Source organism: Vulpes lagopus, chromosome 8 (genome assembly GCF_018345385.1).
Source record: "Vulpes lagopus strain Blue_001 chromosome 8, ASM1834538v1, whole genome shotgun sequence".
Taxonomy (NCBI): Eukaryota; Metazoa; Chordata; class Mammalia; order Carnivora; family Canidae; genus Vulpes; species Vulpes lagopus.
In genome coordinates, this window is record NC_054831.1 from 44,390,586 (window position 1) to 44,410,346 (window position 19,761).

The 19,761-nt window shown below is 38.5% G+C and overlaps 2 protein-coding genes across 2 annotated transcripts in view; one reads left to right on the forward strand and one right to left on the reverse strand.

The window, feature by feature from the left end:
• Positions 1 to 19,761, reverse strand: part of STARD13 (StAR related lipid transfer domain containing 13) — a 404,789-nt gene that overhangs the window by 254,383 nt on the left and 130,645 nt on the right. The gene's annotated exons all lie outside the window — the stretch shown is intronic.
• Positions 15,680 to 16,759, forward strand: LOC121497176 (transcription factor BTF3-like). Its single transcript, XM_041766451.1, has 2 exons — positions 15,680 to 16,531; positions 16,579 to 16,759. The coding sequence occupies exon 1, from the start codon at positions 15,962 to 15,964 to the stop codon at positions 16,448 to 16,450; it is 489 nt and encodes a 162-aa protein (XP_041622385.1). The 5' UTR covers positions 15,680 to 15,961; the 3' UTR covers positions 16,451 to 16,531; positions 16,579 to 16,759.

The window sequence follows — 19,761 nt, forward strand, 5'->3', positions numbered from 1 at the left end:
GTTAACATAAGTCTTAATAGGAGAAAGGATTTTATTATCTATCAGTTCTTTCCTTCTCCATTGTCAATGCTTCTACCATCTAAGCAAAGAGAAATTCTGTAAGACTAAGTCTTGTCTGTTTTCACCCTCACTAGCATCCGAAAGCATATTATATAAAAAGGTCAGCTCTTTTTTTCTTTCTACGTTTGCTTTGTTTAAATGTCCAATAATACTATGTCCTTTCTGAAAAACTGTTAACAAAGCATACACTCCTTAAGTCTCTGTATGTAAATAGCAACCATTATGCATTTCAGACTGATGTCATTAAGGATTTCACACTGGATAGGATTTTGTTACCTTGTCAAAAATATTTTGCTGCTTTAGCATTCTTCTTCCAGTAGGAAGATTAGGACAAGAAAAATTTCAATGTTTAATAGATGAACAACTTGTTGATTTCATCAATACACATGGTTTCCTCTAATTATAAAGGCAAGAATTGATTAATACAGTGCTTATCCAAAGGATTAACTGAAGGAAGATGATATGTAATAGTGAGGACACTGAGCTATGATGTCTTCCAGTTCTTGAGTCTCATTCTAGCACTGCCCTTAGTGAGCTATATAGCATAAGGTTGGTCCCTTAAACTCACTGGGTCTCATTTACTTCATTTGTAAAGTGAAAGAAACAATAGATAGCTTGTTTCTAAAACTGTATGATTTCAGGTACATGTTTGATACTCAACACATGAACTTTTTTCAATTTAAGTTGTTCATACAATACCTATTGGTTTTCTTCTTCTTTCCAGAACTGAAATTGGGAAAATGTGGTCACAGCATTTATTTGTATAAACTCCAACTAAGGCTCAAAAGCCTTAAAACAATAGCTCTTGTCTCAGAAACACCTGTCACACTTTAGACTTATGATATAACTAATCAAAATCAGAAAGATCCATCTGTTCCTGGCTTTAACTCTCTATTCCTGTTCATTTCTTTTAATGTAAACAATCAGACAAATCACGTCAGAACACAGGTAAGTGAATGAGTCAAGAATAGTCAGGGGAAAACATTTAAAGCATTATATCAAGCAGTTGGGGAAAATGTGTAAACTTTACGTATTTGCAAGGGCACAAAATTTTGCTCCAAATGGATCATTCATCACAAAGGCAGGGGTTGGGTAAATAGAGTAAATAGAGAATTATAATGAAGGCTAAGTAGGACCCTGGTTAACTACCCACACATACCCTTTAAATACACCTACATCTGTGCATGAATTGGCCATTATTAGCTCTCACTTATGTTAATCCAGTAGAGATCTTGTGATAGATCTACAGTTGCTCAGTAGTAATGTTTTGCACCAGAAATACTAAGTGCTTGACTCATGCCTTTGAAGTTGTTTCATAATTCAGAGTAAAAATGACCCTAGGAAGGCAATATCTTCTGCCTTCAAATTGACTTTCTCTTGCTTGACCTTTTATTGTAAAAAATCAACTAACTCTTTGTTGGGATGCTGTGCTAATTAATTACTCAAAATTTTATGTAATCCTTTCAAATGCAAACCAACCAGAACAATCAGAATTTCCATTAAGCTGTCTACAGAGGGCACATGATCATAGCAGTACACAACTAATGTGACTCGATAGGCTAAAGATAATTTGTGGTACAGTTTTACAACTAAAAATAAATCACAGAGCAGAAAGACCAGAATGTGAGAAAGTAAGAGAATCAGAATTGTTAATAGAGGTATTATTAGTAGATTTCTTGGCTTATAAATTATCTAAGTAATGCAGTTCAGAAATAATGAAGAAACTACTATCTCTTTCATTTTACCATCCTACAAATACTCACTAGCTTTTTTTATTCACTACTGTCATATTAATGATGCATCTGAGTAGAGCAAGATCAACAGAAGTCATGCTTCAGGGAACATTCAGAATTTTTATAAACATCCTTACTTCCCTGAAAATTCATTCTTTCAGAGTTACTTTCTATTTCCCATCTGTCTTTGATCATGGGACAGCCCCTAGCCAAACACAAGGATTCAAACTTTCATCTGATTGTCCCACAAATAATTTCTCATCTCTTTCTTGTCATACAAGAGGAATTAACTTTCAAAGCCTCCCTGTGGAAGTTGCCAAGATTCTAAATCTAGGGACAGTGATGGGAAATTTTCAGTACAGTGTTTTGAAACCTCTTTTATATATCTTAGTAGAGTTCAAGCCTGAAAATGTTTACAATTATATGTGAAGTTCCTCATTCCCATTGGACTTGTCCCAAGTAACTTTAAAGCAAAGTTAATTTAGATTTAGCTAGATCGTATAATACATTTAATTAAAGTGATAAATCATTAATTAAGCATCATTTAAGAACTCAATTACACTGAAAATATAAATATGGACCAGACACCATTTAAAGTAGGGATATAAAAATAGTTTATCAAAGGATACTAACAAAAGAGTGAAAAGGCAACATACATAATGGGAGAAATATGAGTAAATACCCAGGATATACAAAGAACACCTACAATTCAACAACAACAAAAAAGAAACAACCTGATTGAAAATGGGCAAAAAACTTGAACAGACGTTTCTCCGAAGAAGACATCCAAATAGCCAAAAAGCGCATGGGAAGATGCTCAACATCACTAATCACTAGGGAAATGCAAATCAAAACCACAAGGACATACCATCTCATAACTATCCCATTAGAATGGTTATTACAAAACAAAACATAACAAAAACTCCACCCAAAACAGAAAGAAACAAACAAGTGTTGGTGAAGATGTAGCGAACCGGAATCCTGATGCACTGCTGGTGGAAATATAAAACGATACAACTGCAATGGAAAATAATATGGAGAGTTCTCAAAAAATTAAGGAGTAGAATTACCATATGACCCAGCAATCTCACTTCTGGGTGTACATCCAACTGACATCAGGGACTTAAACAGATGCTTTTATATCCATGTTCATAGCAGTATTATTCACAATAGTCAAAAAGTGGAAGCATCTCAGATGCTTATTGATGGATGAATAGATAAAGAAACTGCAGTATATATGTACTACGGAATATTAACTGACCTCAAAAAGGAAGAAAATTCTGATACAGGCTGCAACACAGATAAACTCTGAAGACATCAGGCTAAGTGAAATAAGCCAGACACAAAAGAACAAATACTGTATGATTCTATATATATGAGGTATATACAGTAGTCAAATTCAGAGACAGAAAATAGAATGGTAGTTGCCATGGTTTACAGGAAGAGAGGAATGAGAAGTTGATGTTTGATGAGTATGAGTTTCAGTTTGAAAGAGTAAAAACTATTCTGGAGGTGGATGGTGGTGGTTGCACAACAATCTAAATCTATTTAAATAGACAGACCTGTACACACAAAAATGATTAAAATTGTAAATGTTGTATTATGTATCTTTTACCATAAGAAAAAAAGATAGTCCCTGCTTACACTGGGCTTATAATATAGTGGGGAATGCAGATGTATGTAAACTTTGTACCTAAATAACTGTAACATAAGGTAAGTGAGATAGTAGTAAGAGTAGAAATTAAACACTATGGTGCTCACAGAATGCAAAGATAGTAGTTGCTTCAGAAAAGGTGTTGTAGAGTATGTAGTGGCTGAGGTTTACCTTTGGAAGATTAATACAATTACAATAAGGAGAGAAGGTATGAATAGGTATCCTATAAAAAGAGACCAGTATGTACAAAGCATGCAAGTGAAATTCTGGGGGTGTGAATTTGGAACTGTGATTCCTCCCAGTTAGGTTAAAGTTAGAGCAGTGCTTCTCAAATTTCAATGTGTATACAGATCACTCAGGAATCCTGTTACAATGTAGATTATGATTCTACAGGTCTAATGATGGAGTCCAAAAGTCTTTAGTTCTAATAAGCTCCCAGGTGACACCAATTTTGCTTTGAGTGGCTCAGGTCTCTAACATGTATACCTACGAATGTCAATTAGTTTAAGGTTGAGAACTTTAAAAACCTGAAGTCTGCATTTACTTCAAAGTTAATAGAGAACTCACGGAACTCTTCTGGGTAGGGATATATTACTGTAGTCATTCCTTAGGAAGATTAATCTGGCAGCCACATATACTGGAAATAGAATGGCCAGTGACAGACACTGCAGAGACTGGTTAGGGATCAAAAAGGCCAGTCAAGGAGTTATTAGTAGTAACCAGGCTAGATGTGGTGAAGCTTGAAACAGGCAAGTGAAAGAGAGTGAGGGTGCAAAGAGGAGAAGCTCAAAGGCAGACAAGATACACGTCTTGGTAGCTGACTTGTAGGGGAACATATGAGGAGGAAAAGTAAATAATAATAATAATGCCAATGATTAGAATAAGCACTCAACCAGGTTTTCCCAAGACTTTCCAAATTTATGACTAGTGTCCCAGCATAATAATTAATAGTGCCCCTTTCACACTAAAAATTAATAGTGATAAATATTTCCACTCAGTTTAGGTGATAAATAATACAGTCACCCAAGCTTTAAGCAGAGGTGACCGCAAGGATGCAGAGGAGAGTTAGGCTGGTTTGCAGTGGGTACAGATGGGGTGATACTCATTCATTCATTCATCCAATATCTACCAGATGTCAGCTATATGCCAGGCGTTATTCTAAGTGCTGAGGATATCTAAGTTTAAGTAAAAATGAAAACACGGAAAAAGGGTTGTCCTAATACAGTTTATGATTTAGAGAAGATTTACATATTCCAGAAGAAGGGGTTGAGGAGGAGATGGAAAGGGAATAAGTTGAAGGTATCATAAAGACATATTGCCAGGGGCAATGCCAAGCATAGAATCAAAAATGGGGGATTCTAATTCAAAAGGCAGGTGGAGGCAGGTTTAGCTATAGATTTGGTCTTTATGGAGGATAAAGCTTTGTGATTGAAATGCTTCCCTGATGGGAGAGACCATGGGCAGTGCCTGCACTGAGGAAACATAGGGAGGAGCCAATGAGCTCACGAAGGAGCAATTGGAGAGGTAAAGGAAGTACCAAGGTACTGCTCTACTATAGAAGCCAGGGAACCAGGGAGGTCATGGGCCCTCCAGGAAACAATACCAAATGTTGTTAAAAGGTCAAGGAGACAGTTCTGGGACAGGTGGCCACTGTGGAGAAGGGGCTGCTAGCTTGAGGAAACAATGCAGTGGGCCATGGGCAGTTGTCCAGTAAGATGCTACATGGTATTCTGCATATGAGAAAAAGTACGGGTTCAGCTTATAATTTACAGCCATTACTTATTTCTCATTGCCACTTTATTGTTATTAAAGATGACCTTTTTGTTGTTGTTATTCCTGAAGATTTGGAATAAAATAAAGCAAAAGCCCTAAGCATCTTAATTTTCATCAATAACCAGTGCATCATTTTTCTCAAAAGATTACTCTGAGAACGGGTTATAAATGGTACTTATGTGCTTTAAAGATCTAAAGTAGCAAACAAGAATCATCTTCTGGTTAAAAACATTTAAGTTTACTTTATGTCTTCTTTCTGATTTGAGGGGACATTTGAGAAGAAAGACTACACACAGAAGTGTGTGTGAACTTAAGGACACCAAGTGAAAAATACTGGGCTTTCTCTGAACGACAAAAACAAAGTTATCTATTCAGAGGTTATCTATCTTTTTACAGTCAGTGCTAAGGCTCTTAGTATGCATATTAAGTCTAGTAGTTCTGCATGACAACAGAAAAAAATGTTACATTAGTCTCATGGGGTTACATGAAATTTAACAGAGGATTTAAATCACTCTCACTCTGACCTCCTCCCCCTTATGTTAGCCTCCTCCTCCTGCACACACCCGCCCCCAACTCACAGAAGATGAGAATGCATCCTATTTGTAATACTTTCAGGGAAGACTACAATATCCCTGAAAAATCCATATCAGAATTGAAAACCCTAATTTAGAGCAGGAAAGTACGTGATTACTTTCTGTGGTTATCATGTAGTTCTTTTATATTTTGTTTTTTCTTTTTTCTGGTCCAGGGAGTGGGGCTGGGGGGTTAGTTTTTTACCCAGCAAAGGAAATGGAAATTGACTGGATGGGTAAATCAGTAATAACACATCTAAAAACCAAATGAACAAAGTCCTGTTATTAAAGCCATTCTCAATAGCCAATACAATTCTGGTAGGAATGTTTGGTAAATTTTAGTGGCTGAATGAGTATTTTTATAGTGCTGGAACAATGATGGTGCTGGTTATTGTTGTTGAATGAAGCAGTTGAGCAAAGCTTTATTTTAATAGGGGGAAGCCAGTGTCTGGCTCTAGGTCCCTGAGGGTGGGTGACTCAAGACCTTCCATGCCTATCATACTTGTGATTCATGGAGGATGTTAGCCAGTGGTGTCTGCAGGGAAGTGGACAGTTTAATTTGGGGAATGTGTGGGTCGGCATGGCATTCCAAGCCATGCTCTATACTCAGCACTCTAGTATAGACCACCAGACTTAGCTTCCAGTACCAGCTTAGCCTCCACTCCTGCCATATGTTGAGCTCATCACCCTAAACATACCAAATACATGTCAACTTCTGTTCTCTCTGCTTTACACTTGCCTAAATCTTACCTTCCAAGGCCCACCTGAAACTCTACCTCTTCTATAATATTTTTATCCCAATGACAGTGGTTCTCAGGAATAATTTCATGCTCTGAAAACCTGTGTTAATTATTTAAAATGTACATTTGATACTCAGTATACACTATGCCCATTGTCATTTATTTGTGCCATCACCCAGCTGGACTGAAAAACTAGATCTGGTTTTCTTTACAGAGTTCCTATGAGAATCAAATAATATACATTTTAAAGACTTTGTAAAATAGTACAAATAAAAAATATGTCCTATAGTACTTTTTCCCCTGACATTTACAGAATTTTTCATAAAAGCTTTACAACAATGTCTAAAAATTGAGAAATAAGGTCATTTTACAATCAAATGAGATCATTTTGGTTGGGCAAATTATATCATTACCCAATGCAAATTATATTCTCATATTTGCTCAGGTAACTCCTTTATTTTTTTTTTTTATAATTTTTTTTTATTTATTTATGATAGTCACAGAGAGAGAGAGAGAGGCAGAGACACAGGCAGAGGAAGAAGCAGGCTCCATGCACCGGGAGCCTGATGTGGGATTCGATCCCGGGTCTCCAGGATCGCGCCCTGGGCCAAAGGCAGGTGCCAAACCACTGCGCCACCCAGGGATCCCAGGTAACTCCTTTATTGATATGATCCTCATCTCTGATTTGACATTTAATAGAATTTAGAAAGGGTAGATGTTTTCCCTTGTATAATATAGCACTTATGTTCCCTTACTGGGAAGGCTTGGGAAAGACACTATATTATTAAAATAAATAGAATAAATGCAGAAATAGATATAAATATAGATTAAGATTAAAGCAACAGCCCCAGAATTGGACAATATGAACATCTTCTTTTTACAGATGACAAAGCAAAGGACAAAATGGTTCAGGTCACAGAGCTGATGAAGAGCTGGGATTGAAACCAAGCATTTTGATCCCAGAATTCAAACATTTTGTCACTTTGTTGTGATAGTCCTTACATCAGCAGGGGTAGCAGCAAGGAGCTGAGAAACAGTCAATTCCATTTAATTCAAGCACCATTTATTGGCCATTTACTAAATGCCAGGATCTATGCTAAGTGCTAAGAATGAAAAATGAGGGATCCCTGGGTGGCGCAGCGGTTTGGCGCCTGCCTTTGGCCCAGGGCGCGATCCTGGAGACCCGGGATCGAATCCCACGTCGGGCTCCCGGTGCATGGAGCCTGCTTCTCCCTCTGCCTGTGTCTCTGCCTCTCTTTCTCTCTCTCTGTGACTATCATAAATAAAAAAAATAAAAAAAAAAAGAATGAAAAATGAGTATGTTAAGATCCCTGTGCTCAAAGACAATGTTACCGTATGACTCATAGAAATACATAATTTTAATACTTTATAAGTGCAATAAAAAATGCATGCAAAGATAAGTTGTGTTCCTCATCAGAGAGGTTTTTTTATGGTCTGATTTGTTTTATTTAAAAGTAGAGAATATCCTTATTACACATATGGATGCACATACAAATTCAAGTTCATGCACGCAGTATAGATATTTCGTTTGTGTGCTGGATGTATACCTACGTCAGGTAAGACTGTATACAAACTGGAGTCTGTCTCTGTCATTTCAGAAGCAAGAAATTCAGCCTGGGGAAGGCAGAAGCAGGGAAGGGTCAGAGAAACCAATAAATAAGAATATAATGGTGAAAATGTTTTAACAGAAGGAAGAACAAAGTGCCAGAGAAGATATTTGAGCTAGATTTTTAAGACTGAACAGACTCTTGGCAAGCAGAAGTGGGGCCAGGAGCAGAGGGAAGTAACAGGTGGGGACCAAGGGCTTTCCAGCAGAGGGGACTATGGAAGATACAGATAGAAGAAAAGGAGGTATTTTCAGGGCAAGGGAGAAGTTCATTGTGGCTACAGCATAAAGTACATGTGCTGGGGCAGGGGAAATGGAAGAAAAAATTGGACTGAGTCCAGACAGTGAATGGTCTTATCTGCTCAGCTCAGAACTTTAGATATAATTACAAAGGCAACAAAGTGGCAATAAATTCTATAACCAAAAAATAGTAATGACTTTTTTCCTAATTTTAGATCACCTATATGAGTGGTATATAGGAAATATTTGGTTCTGAGGAATTGTGTATTTCAAGGAGAAAAAAAGATGCTCCAAAAAAGAAAAAGTTTGGGCAATGTCAAATATTATTACCTTACAAGAGTTTTACAATTTATATTAATAAAAAATATTAAGTACTTTATCAGTTGGGCAGTAAGAAAGTCTGTTTTTAGCTTTGTTTCATCTAGCCTCTGTTAAACGTAATTCACTAAACTTTTTTTGATGTGTCCTTCCCACAGAACACCTATTAAATACCTCACAGTTAGCCTATGTTCATTCTCAACAAGGGTGTGACCCAGGAGTGTCCCTATACATAGGGATTATGCATCACTTCCTCAGAAAATCATTCATGAGGAAACACTCATAGAATTTTAGAAATTGTAATTCCTCAATTACATGATATTAAGGATATCCCTTTATTTTTTAAGATTTTATTTATTTATTCATGAGAGACACAGAGAGGCAGAGACATAGGCAGAGGGAGACGCTGGCTCCCTAAGGGGAGCTCGATGTGGAACCTGATCCCAGGATTCTGGGATCATGCCCTGAGCCGAAAGCAGATGCTCGACCACTGAGCCACCAAGGCGCCCTAAGGATTTCCTTTTAAATTTCCCTCCATTGTATTCATTACTTCTGTGGAATATAAGAAATTTATTTCTCAACATGGTTTTACACAATAATACACCAGAGTCAAAATACCATCCAGTAGTTTCCCACAACTATTCCCTCTAACAGGCCTTATCCTTTCAGTTTCCAACATAGAAAGAATAGACATTTCTATGGCCACAGAGGACAGCAGTTGCCACATCAAACTCCTTAAGCATGCAGATCTTCCTAGCCCCAAGTGCGAGTGCACAGATCCAAGACCAGGCTGCTCTGCAGAAGCATAATTGCAGCATGTCAAACCTTATGGACACTAAGTCATGTGGATAGAATGTCCTTAGTGGAATTATCTGAAGTTCTGGGTTCTCTTGGGTAACCTCAGGTCATATACCCTACACTTTAATTTTTCTTTCTTCTGAGCAAGTCAGGTCTCAAGTGAAACTAATCACGTTATTAAACTTGTGCCCTGCTCGCTGGCGTCTCAGGGCTTTCACAGAACTGCCTGTTGCCCCTTACAACTTCTCCTTCTACCCCTATCTCCTCGAAGGTATCTCCTCTTCAGGCCTCTGCTGAAATGTCACTTCTCCTACCACCCTCCCCAGACTGGGAAGGTCACTGTTGTTAACTCTTGGAATACTATTTGTCCTTTCCTGCGGAACACTGACATGAGCTGTAATGTGAAATTTATCTGTGTGGCTATTGGTTTATCATTGGTCCTCTCAGTAGACCATGAGCTCTGTGAAGCCAAGGGCTCTGTTTCTGTTCAGTGTTGTATTGCAGCATCTAGCACACAAATTTAAATAAACATGGATAAAAGAACACCAAAAATTCATAATTTCAGAGAATGGAAACAGACTCTTCATGAATTTGCTACAGCCTAGACCTGATTCCTAGAATTTAGTATCTTTTTGAAATTATAAAGAAATGCTATCCCACTGATAACAGTTTATTGATATAATAGCTTCATTTTCTTAATTATAAAAAAGTATTAGTGGAATGCCCGGATGGCTCAGTCAGTTAAGTGTCCAACTATTGACTTTGGCTCAGGTCATGATCCCAGGGTTGTGACATGTAGCTCCATGTTGGGCTCCATGCTCACTGGGGAATCTGCTAGAGATTCTTTCTCTCCCTCTGCCCCTCCCCACCTCAGACTCTCTCTTTTTCTCTCAAATAAATAAATTTTAAAAAGTACTAGCTATTAATATTTGGTGAACAGCTTAAACTCATTTCCCTTTCATTTTATCCCATGAAGTCTAGCTTCTAGGGAGTATTTTCTCTTCACGTGAAATAGAATTCTTCACGTTGGCATTCATACACTTCAAATACTTCTGGCTTCATGTTTTCTATTCGCCATCACTTCACTACACTATACCATAGTTGGTTCTTTTGAATATGCTCTGTAAATCACTCTCCCCTATTACTGTTATGATTCCTGTGGATCTTTCCAAACTTCATCCAATTTATCAGTCCACTTGTGGCACTGGAGCACTAAACGCAACAGAATTCTTCATGTTTAGTTTCCAACATATCTGGTCTGGGCTGGACTGGTGAGTGATAACTCATTGGATCTTCCATTATAATAATGAAAAAAATCCAGGAAATCAAACTTTCAGAATGTATTTAGATTCCTTCACAAGACACTTAATATTTCTCCCATATCTCCTTTAGGTTGTTCCACAGAAATATCACATGGGTGGCATAATACTTGCTTGGAGGTTGAGTTCCTGTGGAATGCCATATACTGAGGGGACTCTAGCAACCACCAGTGGAAAGAGCATGCCATTAGTGCTTGATTTGAAAAAAGAAAACCGCACATCTTCTTTCTAATCATCCTCCTGTCCCACTTGCCTGGTAATTTTGTCTTCTCTGATTTTCTCATCAGAGATTATTTCCACTGGTGGTGGTGGGGGATGCAGTTTGGACAGCTAAATGTATATGGCAAGCAGCTCGTTCAAGGGCACACCATTAGATGATTAATTTGACCTGACAGACCAAGACAACATAGAGGCTGGAGTTTGAACTTTGACTTATTTTCTTCTATTTAATGTGTCACCTATGAGATAAATGAGCCCTGGAAGAAGAACTTGGCTGGCGAACCCAGCTCTAAAGCAAAGATGATGAAGGTCTTAAGAACAGTTATCTTGTACAATATGGTCCAATCACAGACCATTCTCAGATGAAACGTACTATGAGGTTGCCTTCAAATAAAAACATTTAAAATCTCTTAGCAATAATTGCAACTAGATGACCCTTCCTCCAGCTTCAATCCTAGTTGTTTACCACTCTGTAATGATTGAAGGGCAATACTTCTCTTCAGTTTACCAAACCAATGTTTAAAGCACTGGATTGCTGTCAGCCAAACCAAGAATCAGGGAGGCAGACAGCGAAATCAAATCACATAAAACCACTCGTCATGGCTTTTTAAACACGGACCAATCAATATTTTAATGCTACTTAAGAGTATGCTGAATCCATTGGCCTGCAAAAGCAAATGTTTTTGAATAAAATGAATTGATATTAATAAACTGCAAAGAACTTTGAAAATCTACCAGTTAGTACTATAGCACAAGAGTAAGTAAGCCTGTAAGTATAACAGTACAGTAGTGATTTAGCACAAAGATATATGTTAAAATATACGTTGTAAAATAACAACTCAAAGTATTGGAACTATCTTTTTTTTTTTTTTTTGTATTGGAACTATCTTGATGGAGAGTCAATCATACCATTGTCCACAGGGATGTAGTCCTCAAATTCTTTAATCCTTTTATCCCCTGGGGCACTCATTTTTTGCCTCTGCTTAATCTTTACTCTGCCCTCAAAGAGTTTGCTGTGCTGAGGAAAGAGCAAATTCATTAAATATGCTCATGATTCCATGGGAAGACCTGAAATAGTGAACTGTAACAGAGGGCGGGTGACCTACATGTGAAAACCAAAACGATGGCAGAAAAGAGAGACTCAAAAAACCATATAGGACCCTCTTCCCAAATCATGTCTGACTTGATAACAGTTCCAATTTCTCTGGTGCCCAAGCATCCAATGTGCCAGCAAATCTTGGATTTTTTACTTTGGAAAAAAAGAATCTAAAAAGCAGGAAAAGGATATATGTCTTGGATATGTCCACAGAGTAGCAAATTAGGAAAGTTCTGGAGAAGAAAAAAAAAAGGCAAAGGCTTACTTGGGTTCAAGAATAAAATTGCTCTGAAATTTAGGATAGCAGGGGATCTCTGGGTGGCTCAGTGGTTTGGTGCTGTCTTTGGCCCGGGGTGTGATCCTGGAGTCCTGGGATCAAGTCCCGCATCGGGCTCCCTGCATGGAGCCTTCTTCTCCCTCTGCCTGTGTCTCTGCCTCTCTCTCTCTCTCTGTGTGTGTGTGTGTGTATGTGTGTGTGTGTCTCTCATGAATACGTAAAATAAAATCTTTAAAAAAATAAAATAAAATTTAGGAGAGCAGAAGTCAGAGGAACTGGCAGCTGTAAGGAAGAGTATTCACCTGAAATGGTCAAAAAATGGAGGCCAGAATTTTGACCTGTTAAGAGCAGAGATAATAGTAAACTAGAAGGGGAACTGGAGATAACTTTTAAAATCGAATTTATGGTAAATAATATCTTGAGTCAAATTGAGTCATATGACTGAATTTGTAATGATTTCCTCATGTGCATTTATTTTTTCATTTGTCAGTTCATTATTTGTTATATTTAGATCAGCTGAATTCAACTGCATGAAACAGCAGCTTCCCTTCCTTTTTCAGCATTTGGCCTTCAAAACCCCTGTTAACCATTTCTTCCTCATTCTTCAGATGAAATCTGAAGTACCATGGCTCTTCGGATCACACAGCTGATTTAAAGTCATTTGGTCACCTTGAGTGACCAGAAGAATAATGTCATTTTAGCAACTGAAATATCCAGTCCACTGTCATTATAAAAAGCTTCAAATCTGATCCCAGATGAAAGCTTTTCGGTTTCCCAGCCTTGGTTTTCAGCCTCCTTTTATACCTCTTTCCCCTCTCATTGGAACACCCTGGTCTCCTGAGGGGTTTGCAATGGGTGGAAGGGGCCTGAGGCCACAACAACAAAAGCTCTTCTGTGCTGAACTAGCTGGTCAGATGAGATCCTATCTACACCCTCTGGATGTGGCAGATTCCCATTGCCGATCTTTTTCCAGGAGGTCACATGCTGGATTTCTTTCTCAGCCCTGGACATCTGGTGGCCTACCCCCTCTATCTCAATCAGTTTCCCCTGCAAGTAGTTCTCATGCTGACTTTTTGTGTAGGAGCCACATCCGGCCCAGGACAAGGGACCTACACCTGCTGCCATCAGTGGAGAACAGTTCTCTCCCAGATCTCTTTTTGTTCTACTATTGTGGCAGGCAGTTCAAAGCACAGCCTTTTGCCTTTTTTCCCCTTAGAAAGGAATTAGGCACTATTTTCTGGACCTTGTTAAAGTCCAGAGAATATCAGTCAAGTTCTCGGGTACTGTCATGCAGTGCGGCCCTAGGAATCCCCCTATTTGACTTAAAGTGAGAGAGAAACAGCATATTGACCACTCCACCAATAACAGAGCTGCCTTCTTTACTCTTCAATTTCAACCCCTTTAAAAATTTGAGGTGGATGATGTGCTGAGAAGAAAACAGAATTTTGACTACCCTCTTTGCAAATCCTGCATAGCATCTTGGTTTGGAATTGGGGCAAGGAGTGGAGGGGCGTGGTACCTAATGTTTTGATCTCCATAGCAGGGAATCTCAGCTGAGATGGACTAAAATGGTTCTACCTTATCATGGAGTGATAATCAAGAAACATCTAACTAAATAGTGCCCATTTTATGCAGGACTCTGCTCTAGGTGATAGAGAATCAAAATGAAAAGACATGGTCACCTGTCTTGAGGAACTCACAGTGGAGAGAACATTGTCCTTTTTGCCACACTCTGTGTTTTTATTTGGTCTTTATTCTCAAAGCACCTGAGTGTTTACTGGGCTATGAGGCTAGAAAAAGGAGACTCACAAGTGTGGGAGACTGAGGGGGTGCATTTCTATAAGGCTGGACCTGCCACATACTGCCACATAGAGTTTCTCATCCCCTGCCAAGAGAAATGCCAAAATCAGAGGTGAGAAGAGCCAATGGAGTTGGAAGCCAGGGGCCAAGAAGCCTCAAAGGACATCTATTAGGTTGCAGAAGACTAAGAACTGGAAACCAATATCAAGGCTGGATTCTGAGAACTCCGGGAGAATTGAACAACTATAGCCAGGTTGAGAGAACAGGCAAAGATCAAGAGTAGTTGCCTAGAAGAGACCATTGTTTGTGGCTTGGCTTCACTTCCAAAAAAGACATAATACTGGAGTGGGTTGCCAGAATTAAGGGGCAGCTATAACCACAGGGCTGAGTCCTACAGGAGGACCTCTGTGTGGGTTGGAAGGAGCTCTTCAGCCTGTGTGGTTGTTGGTTGAAGTCTATAGAGATGGGGCACAGGCTGAGCACTCCCAATAGGGGGAGCTGCTTAAGAAGATGCAGAAGCTCAAATCCTACCGGTGAGAATCCTGCTTTCCTCTTGAGTTACTTTATTTAAATTCTACCCTTTCTTCAGAATTCATTTAAGTTGTATCTCTTCTAGAGCCTCATTGTGTTCTCTGTTTCCTTTGAACTGTAAGAGGAATTTGGAAATCAGTAGCATGCTATTCTGCATTGCCAATTCATCCTTTGACTTGGTGAAGTACAGGGACCTGAAATAACCCACTTGGTCCCCTGCTCTGCAGTCTGGCAGCTGCACCCACGTCACTCACACTGGCAGGCTAAGATCTGGCATAACCTTTTGACATCAATCCTCATACTGATAGCCTTATGGCAGACATTTAACATTGTGTTGGGTTTGCTGCTGGTGATTTTGGTGTCCCAAGACCCCTGTACCTTGCTGGCTCTTCATATTTTTGCCTCATATATCAGGCCTTCAGAGTGTAGAGATCCTGCTAAGATAATGCTTGATACATCAGATATACATAACCGGCATATAAGGAAGAATGACTCCACTAGTCAAACAATTCTGGGAGGAAAAAGGGTCCTTTCTCCCCTGACTTGGCATGCTATAGTAGAAGGAACTCTAGTGGAGGAAGGCTGAGGAGCTTTCTGGTAAAAGAGGCAGGGTTGCTTCTCACCACATCCTGTCCATAACCTACCACTTTTAGCTCTTTATTTTCTTGTCATATGGTAATAAAATGGGTATGAACATCTTTCACCTGTCATAAACTATAGAGAACAAAAAAAACCTGCTCTATTAATTCACTTGAAAATTAATCATTCTCTGATATTCAAGTTGATTTTATTTATCTTCATTTATATTGTTTTTAAAAAGATTTTATTTATTTGAGAGAGAGAGCGAGAGCACACATGAGCAGGGGAAGGGGCAGAGAGAGATGGAGGGAGAAGCAGGTTCCCTGCTGAGCAGGGAGCCTGACGCAGGGCTGGATCCCAGAACCCTGAGATCAGGACCTGAGCCCAAGGCAGATGCTTGACTGACTGAGCCACCCAGGTACCACCATTTACATTTTTCAAATGTAAAATAATTTGGCATTAATGCTTAGAAGGCAAGACCGTCCTGTACCTTTGATCTCAATACCTTCACAAGTGCTGCCATCTTGCGTTCCCGCGTGTGTGTGCCTAACCTCAGCTGGTCTGCCCAAGACCCCCTGAGCGCCAACCCTAGTCCCCCGCGCAGTCCCATTTGTGCTCTAATAAGATGAAAGAAACTATCATGAACCAGGAGAAGCTCGCCAAACCACAAGCACAAGTGCGCATTGGTGGGAAAGGAACTGTTCATCGAAAGAAGGTGGTTCATAGAACAGCTACAGCAGGTGATAAAAAACTTCAGTTCTCCTTAAAGAAGTTAGGGGTAAACAATATCTCTAGTATTGAAGAAGTGAATATGTTCACAAACCAAGGAACAGTGATCCATTTTAACAACCCTAAAGTTCAGGCAACACTGGCAGCGAACACTTTCACCATTACAGGCCATGCTGAGACAAAGCAGCTGACAGAAATGCTACCCAGTATCTTAAACCAGCTTGGTGCAGACAGTCTGACTAATTTAAGAAGACTGGCTGAGGCTCTGCCCAAACAATCCGTGGATGGAAAAGCACCACTTGCTACGGGAGAGGATGATGATGATGATGAAGTACCAGATCTTGTGGAGAATTTTGATGAAGCTTCCAAGAATGAAGCAAACTGAATTGAGTCAACTTCTGAAGAAGATAAAACTTGAAGAAGTTACCGGGAACTGCTATTTTATATTATGACTGCTTTTTAAAATTTTGTTCATGAAAAAAAATAAATAAATAAAATAAAATAAAATAAAATTTTGTTCATGGATCTGATAAAATATAGCTCTCTAATATTTTTAAGCCCAAGCCCCTTGAACACTGCAGTTCTTTTCAGTTTTTGCTTATACACAATTCATTCTTTGCAGCTAATTAAGCTGAAGAAGCTTGAGAATAAAGTTTGAAACAAGGTTAATAAAGTTCTTTGCCTAGGAAAAAAATAACTTCACAAATCTGGTTGTAATTTAAAAATTTTTTTAAAAGATTTTACTTATTTATTTATTTGAGGTGGAGGTGGGAAGGGCAGAGGGAGAAGGAGAGAATCTCAAGCAGACCTTGAGATCATGACCTGAGCCAAAACTAAGAGTCAGATGCTTAATTGACTGAGCCACCCAGGTGCCCCAATTATAAAATTTTTTTAGAATTATACTGTTAGAAGTCTGATTTATTTTCTAGTCATATTTTAAAAAGATCAACCAATTAAACAAAAACAAGAATGATCTACTCTTTGTACAAGGAAACAAGTAATCACTTTTGTACAAGGATAAAATAAAGGCATGGAGGTCACATTCAAGCAGAGTATATTTCATGCCAAGAAAGGAACCTCTGAAGAAATCTAGAATAGAAGGAATAATGTTATAGGCTGTAAAAAGTAAAACACTCAGAAAAGGCAATGGATAGCATGTCTTAAGTGCTTCCTCTATGAACTACACTTTATAAACTACTGTTAACAAATATAAAAGAAAAGGAAGACTTAATCCCCATGTTTGATAATCTTATAGAAGCTAGAACAATTTGCTGACTTTAAATTCACGTCCAAAATCAGAACCAAAAAGCATACCCTGGCTTTGGTTATGAGGTTGCTTTGCCCAGCATCACCACCAGAATGATTGCTGCAGGGTTTGTTCTACCGTAAGCAATGTGTTTTGACAGAACTTGAGTTTTGCTGTCCTTTACCCTTGTTCTACTGACTTAGTTTGTTAGAACAAGTCGAGGATTCCAAGGGTACCAGTTCTATCCGTTTTTCCAGCTGAGCCTTGCTCTCTTTTACAATGACAGATGGCACTTATGTATCCAACCAATTCATAAATTTACATCATTTATCACAAAGCAGAAGCAAGAGGATAAAGATGGATCAATGAAAATCAGCATTATTAGAAATATTCTCAAGGCACACACTTCGCTCATGTCAAGAATGAGACACTCAAGTCTGAGGAGGGTGTTGTTATTCCTGGTCCAATAAGAGAGAGTGTTTCTGGTCTAGCCCCCTTAGAGAATAATCCAGGCTAAACCAGACAGCTTTAGCTCTGGTGAACATCATGCTGGGCTCTAGGAAATCCCATCTATCACCAAGATGCAAGAATTCTTTTTATTTTGCATACTGGCCCAGGAAGAAAACAACTGTAATTGTATCCTTGAAAATCTCTGTCCCTTTTCTACCTTTAGATGAATATATACAGTATTTTTAGGGGCAGTTTCACAGACTAGTCACTACTTCTATATTTCTTTTCCACGACATATTAGTTTTGTCAGGCAGCACTTAAATTCTCTTAATCACTCTACAGGCTACTTTCTAAGCTTGTGTGTTTGTATATGTGGCACAGAAAAAAATAGAGGTTTACCCCTCTCAATGACTAGAAAACATCACAGTTTGGGTTATAGTAAAAAATAAAAAATAAAAAAAGTCCTTGACTCACAAAGAATGTAGTACTGCATTTTATTTAAAACAAATAGCTATATCTTAAGAAATGGAAAGCAATTAGATAGATTTTAACATTATTATTGCTTGATATAGGTAAGAAACACCAGAGTAAAAAACTCTCACAATTGGCAAAACAAAACCCACAATTATAAAGTCTTCAAAATATTCAGGTCAGATGTCACCAGTTTTGCCTTTCAATATTTACTGCATTTACCAAAATCTTCACTGATTGAAACATGTGCAATTATTTTCAAATCAGATTCAAAGTTCTGTTTTGTTTTGAAAGCCAGAATAACACTGTAAATCAATGTTGCAAGAGCTGTGTGGCTTTAGCAAGGTAAATGTGCAGAGTACACACAGGATTGACTTACAGGCCAAGTACACTCCACATTACTTTAACACATTATTTGGAAGCATTTCTTAAAAATCTTCAAACATATAGGATGCTTATTATGGCTGTGACAGGATTAGTTCAAATGACTCTTAGCTGGACTTCACAAATGATGGAACAGGAAGTGTGTTGTTAAGATGCCCAGGACAGCTCAGGAAATCAGCTGGGAGCAGAGACCACATGTTGTCAATTTGGGGTCAATGTTCCCTTATCACTCACCACCACCATCTCTATCCTGAATTGATCTGAAAGCTGTAAGAACCACTCAGTGGAACTACAGAGCAGCATTTACTCACTATGCATATGTGTGTGGAATCTCTTGGCAGGATGCTAAGGAAAAATCCTCAATACTTGTGTGATATTCTGGAAAGAACACAGACAACTATAAAGTGACTGTCTTCTGAAAAATCTTTATTGTATAATTTCCTAGAATATTGCTGTTTTAAGAGGCCTTAGCTGTACTGGTCCACTAGACTGTTTCTCAGGATAGGCCAGTTCTGGCATAATGTTGAAGAGCCCGTACGAACTTGATTCTGTTATAGGAATTCTTTCCTCACCTACTTTGCTTTACATGCAGAGAAAAAGACACAGAAATTGAGTTGTTCATGATTATATAGACAACCCTATAAAGCAATAGTCTAATTCACATTTCATTAATCAGAAAACTAAAATGCACAGAGGGCCCCAAGCATCCTGTGATATGCTTTGCTTCTTCACCCTGTTGCTTTTGCTGAAACTCAGTTGTGTTTGACTATGCATTCTTTGCTCAGTGTTCATCAGTGACCCCAAGTCAGACAGGCTAGAGGTGTAAATGGGAAATAAATACACAGAGTGAAGAGACTTATATTGCCTTTAAATGTGAAGGATACCATGGCTCATTTGGCCATATCATCATGTTTGTTCTGACATGGTGAAATGAATGTAGTCATCGAGTTCTGCATTTATTTAGCCACATCATTGTATTCTGTCTAATTAAGAAGAGAACTCAAGTCTTAATACTGCCTAATATGCACTGGTAGTGACATTTTTTAATTATGGATTATGAGTCTAATTCTCTAAATCTCATGTGAGCCACCTTTCAGCTAACTTTCAATTACATTTTGCTGGCATAAAAAATACAGGACAGGGTC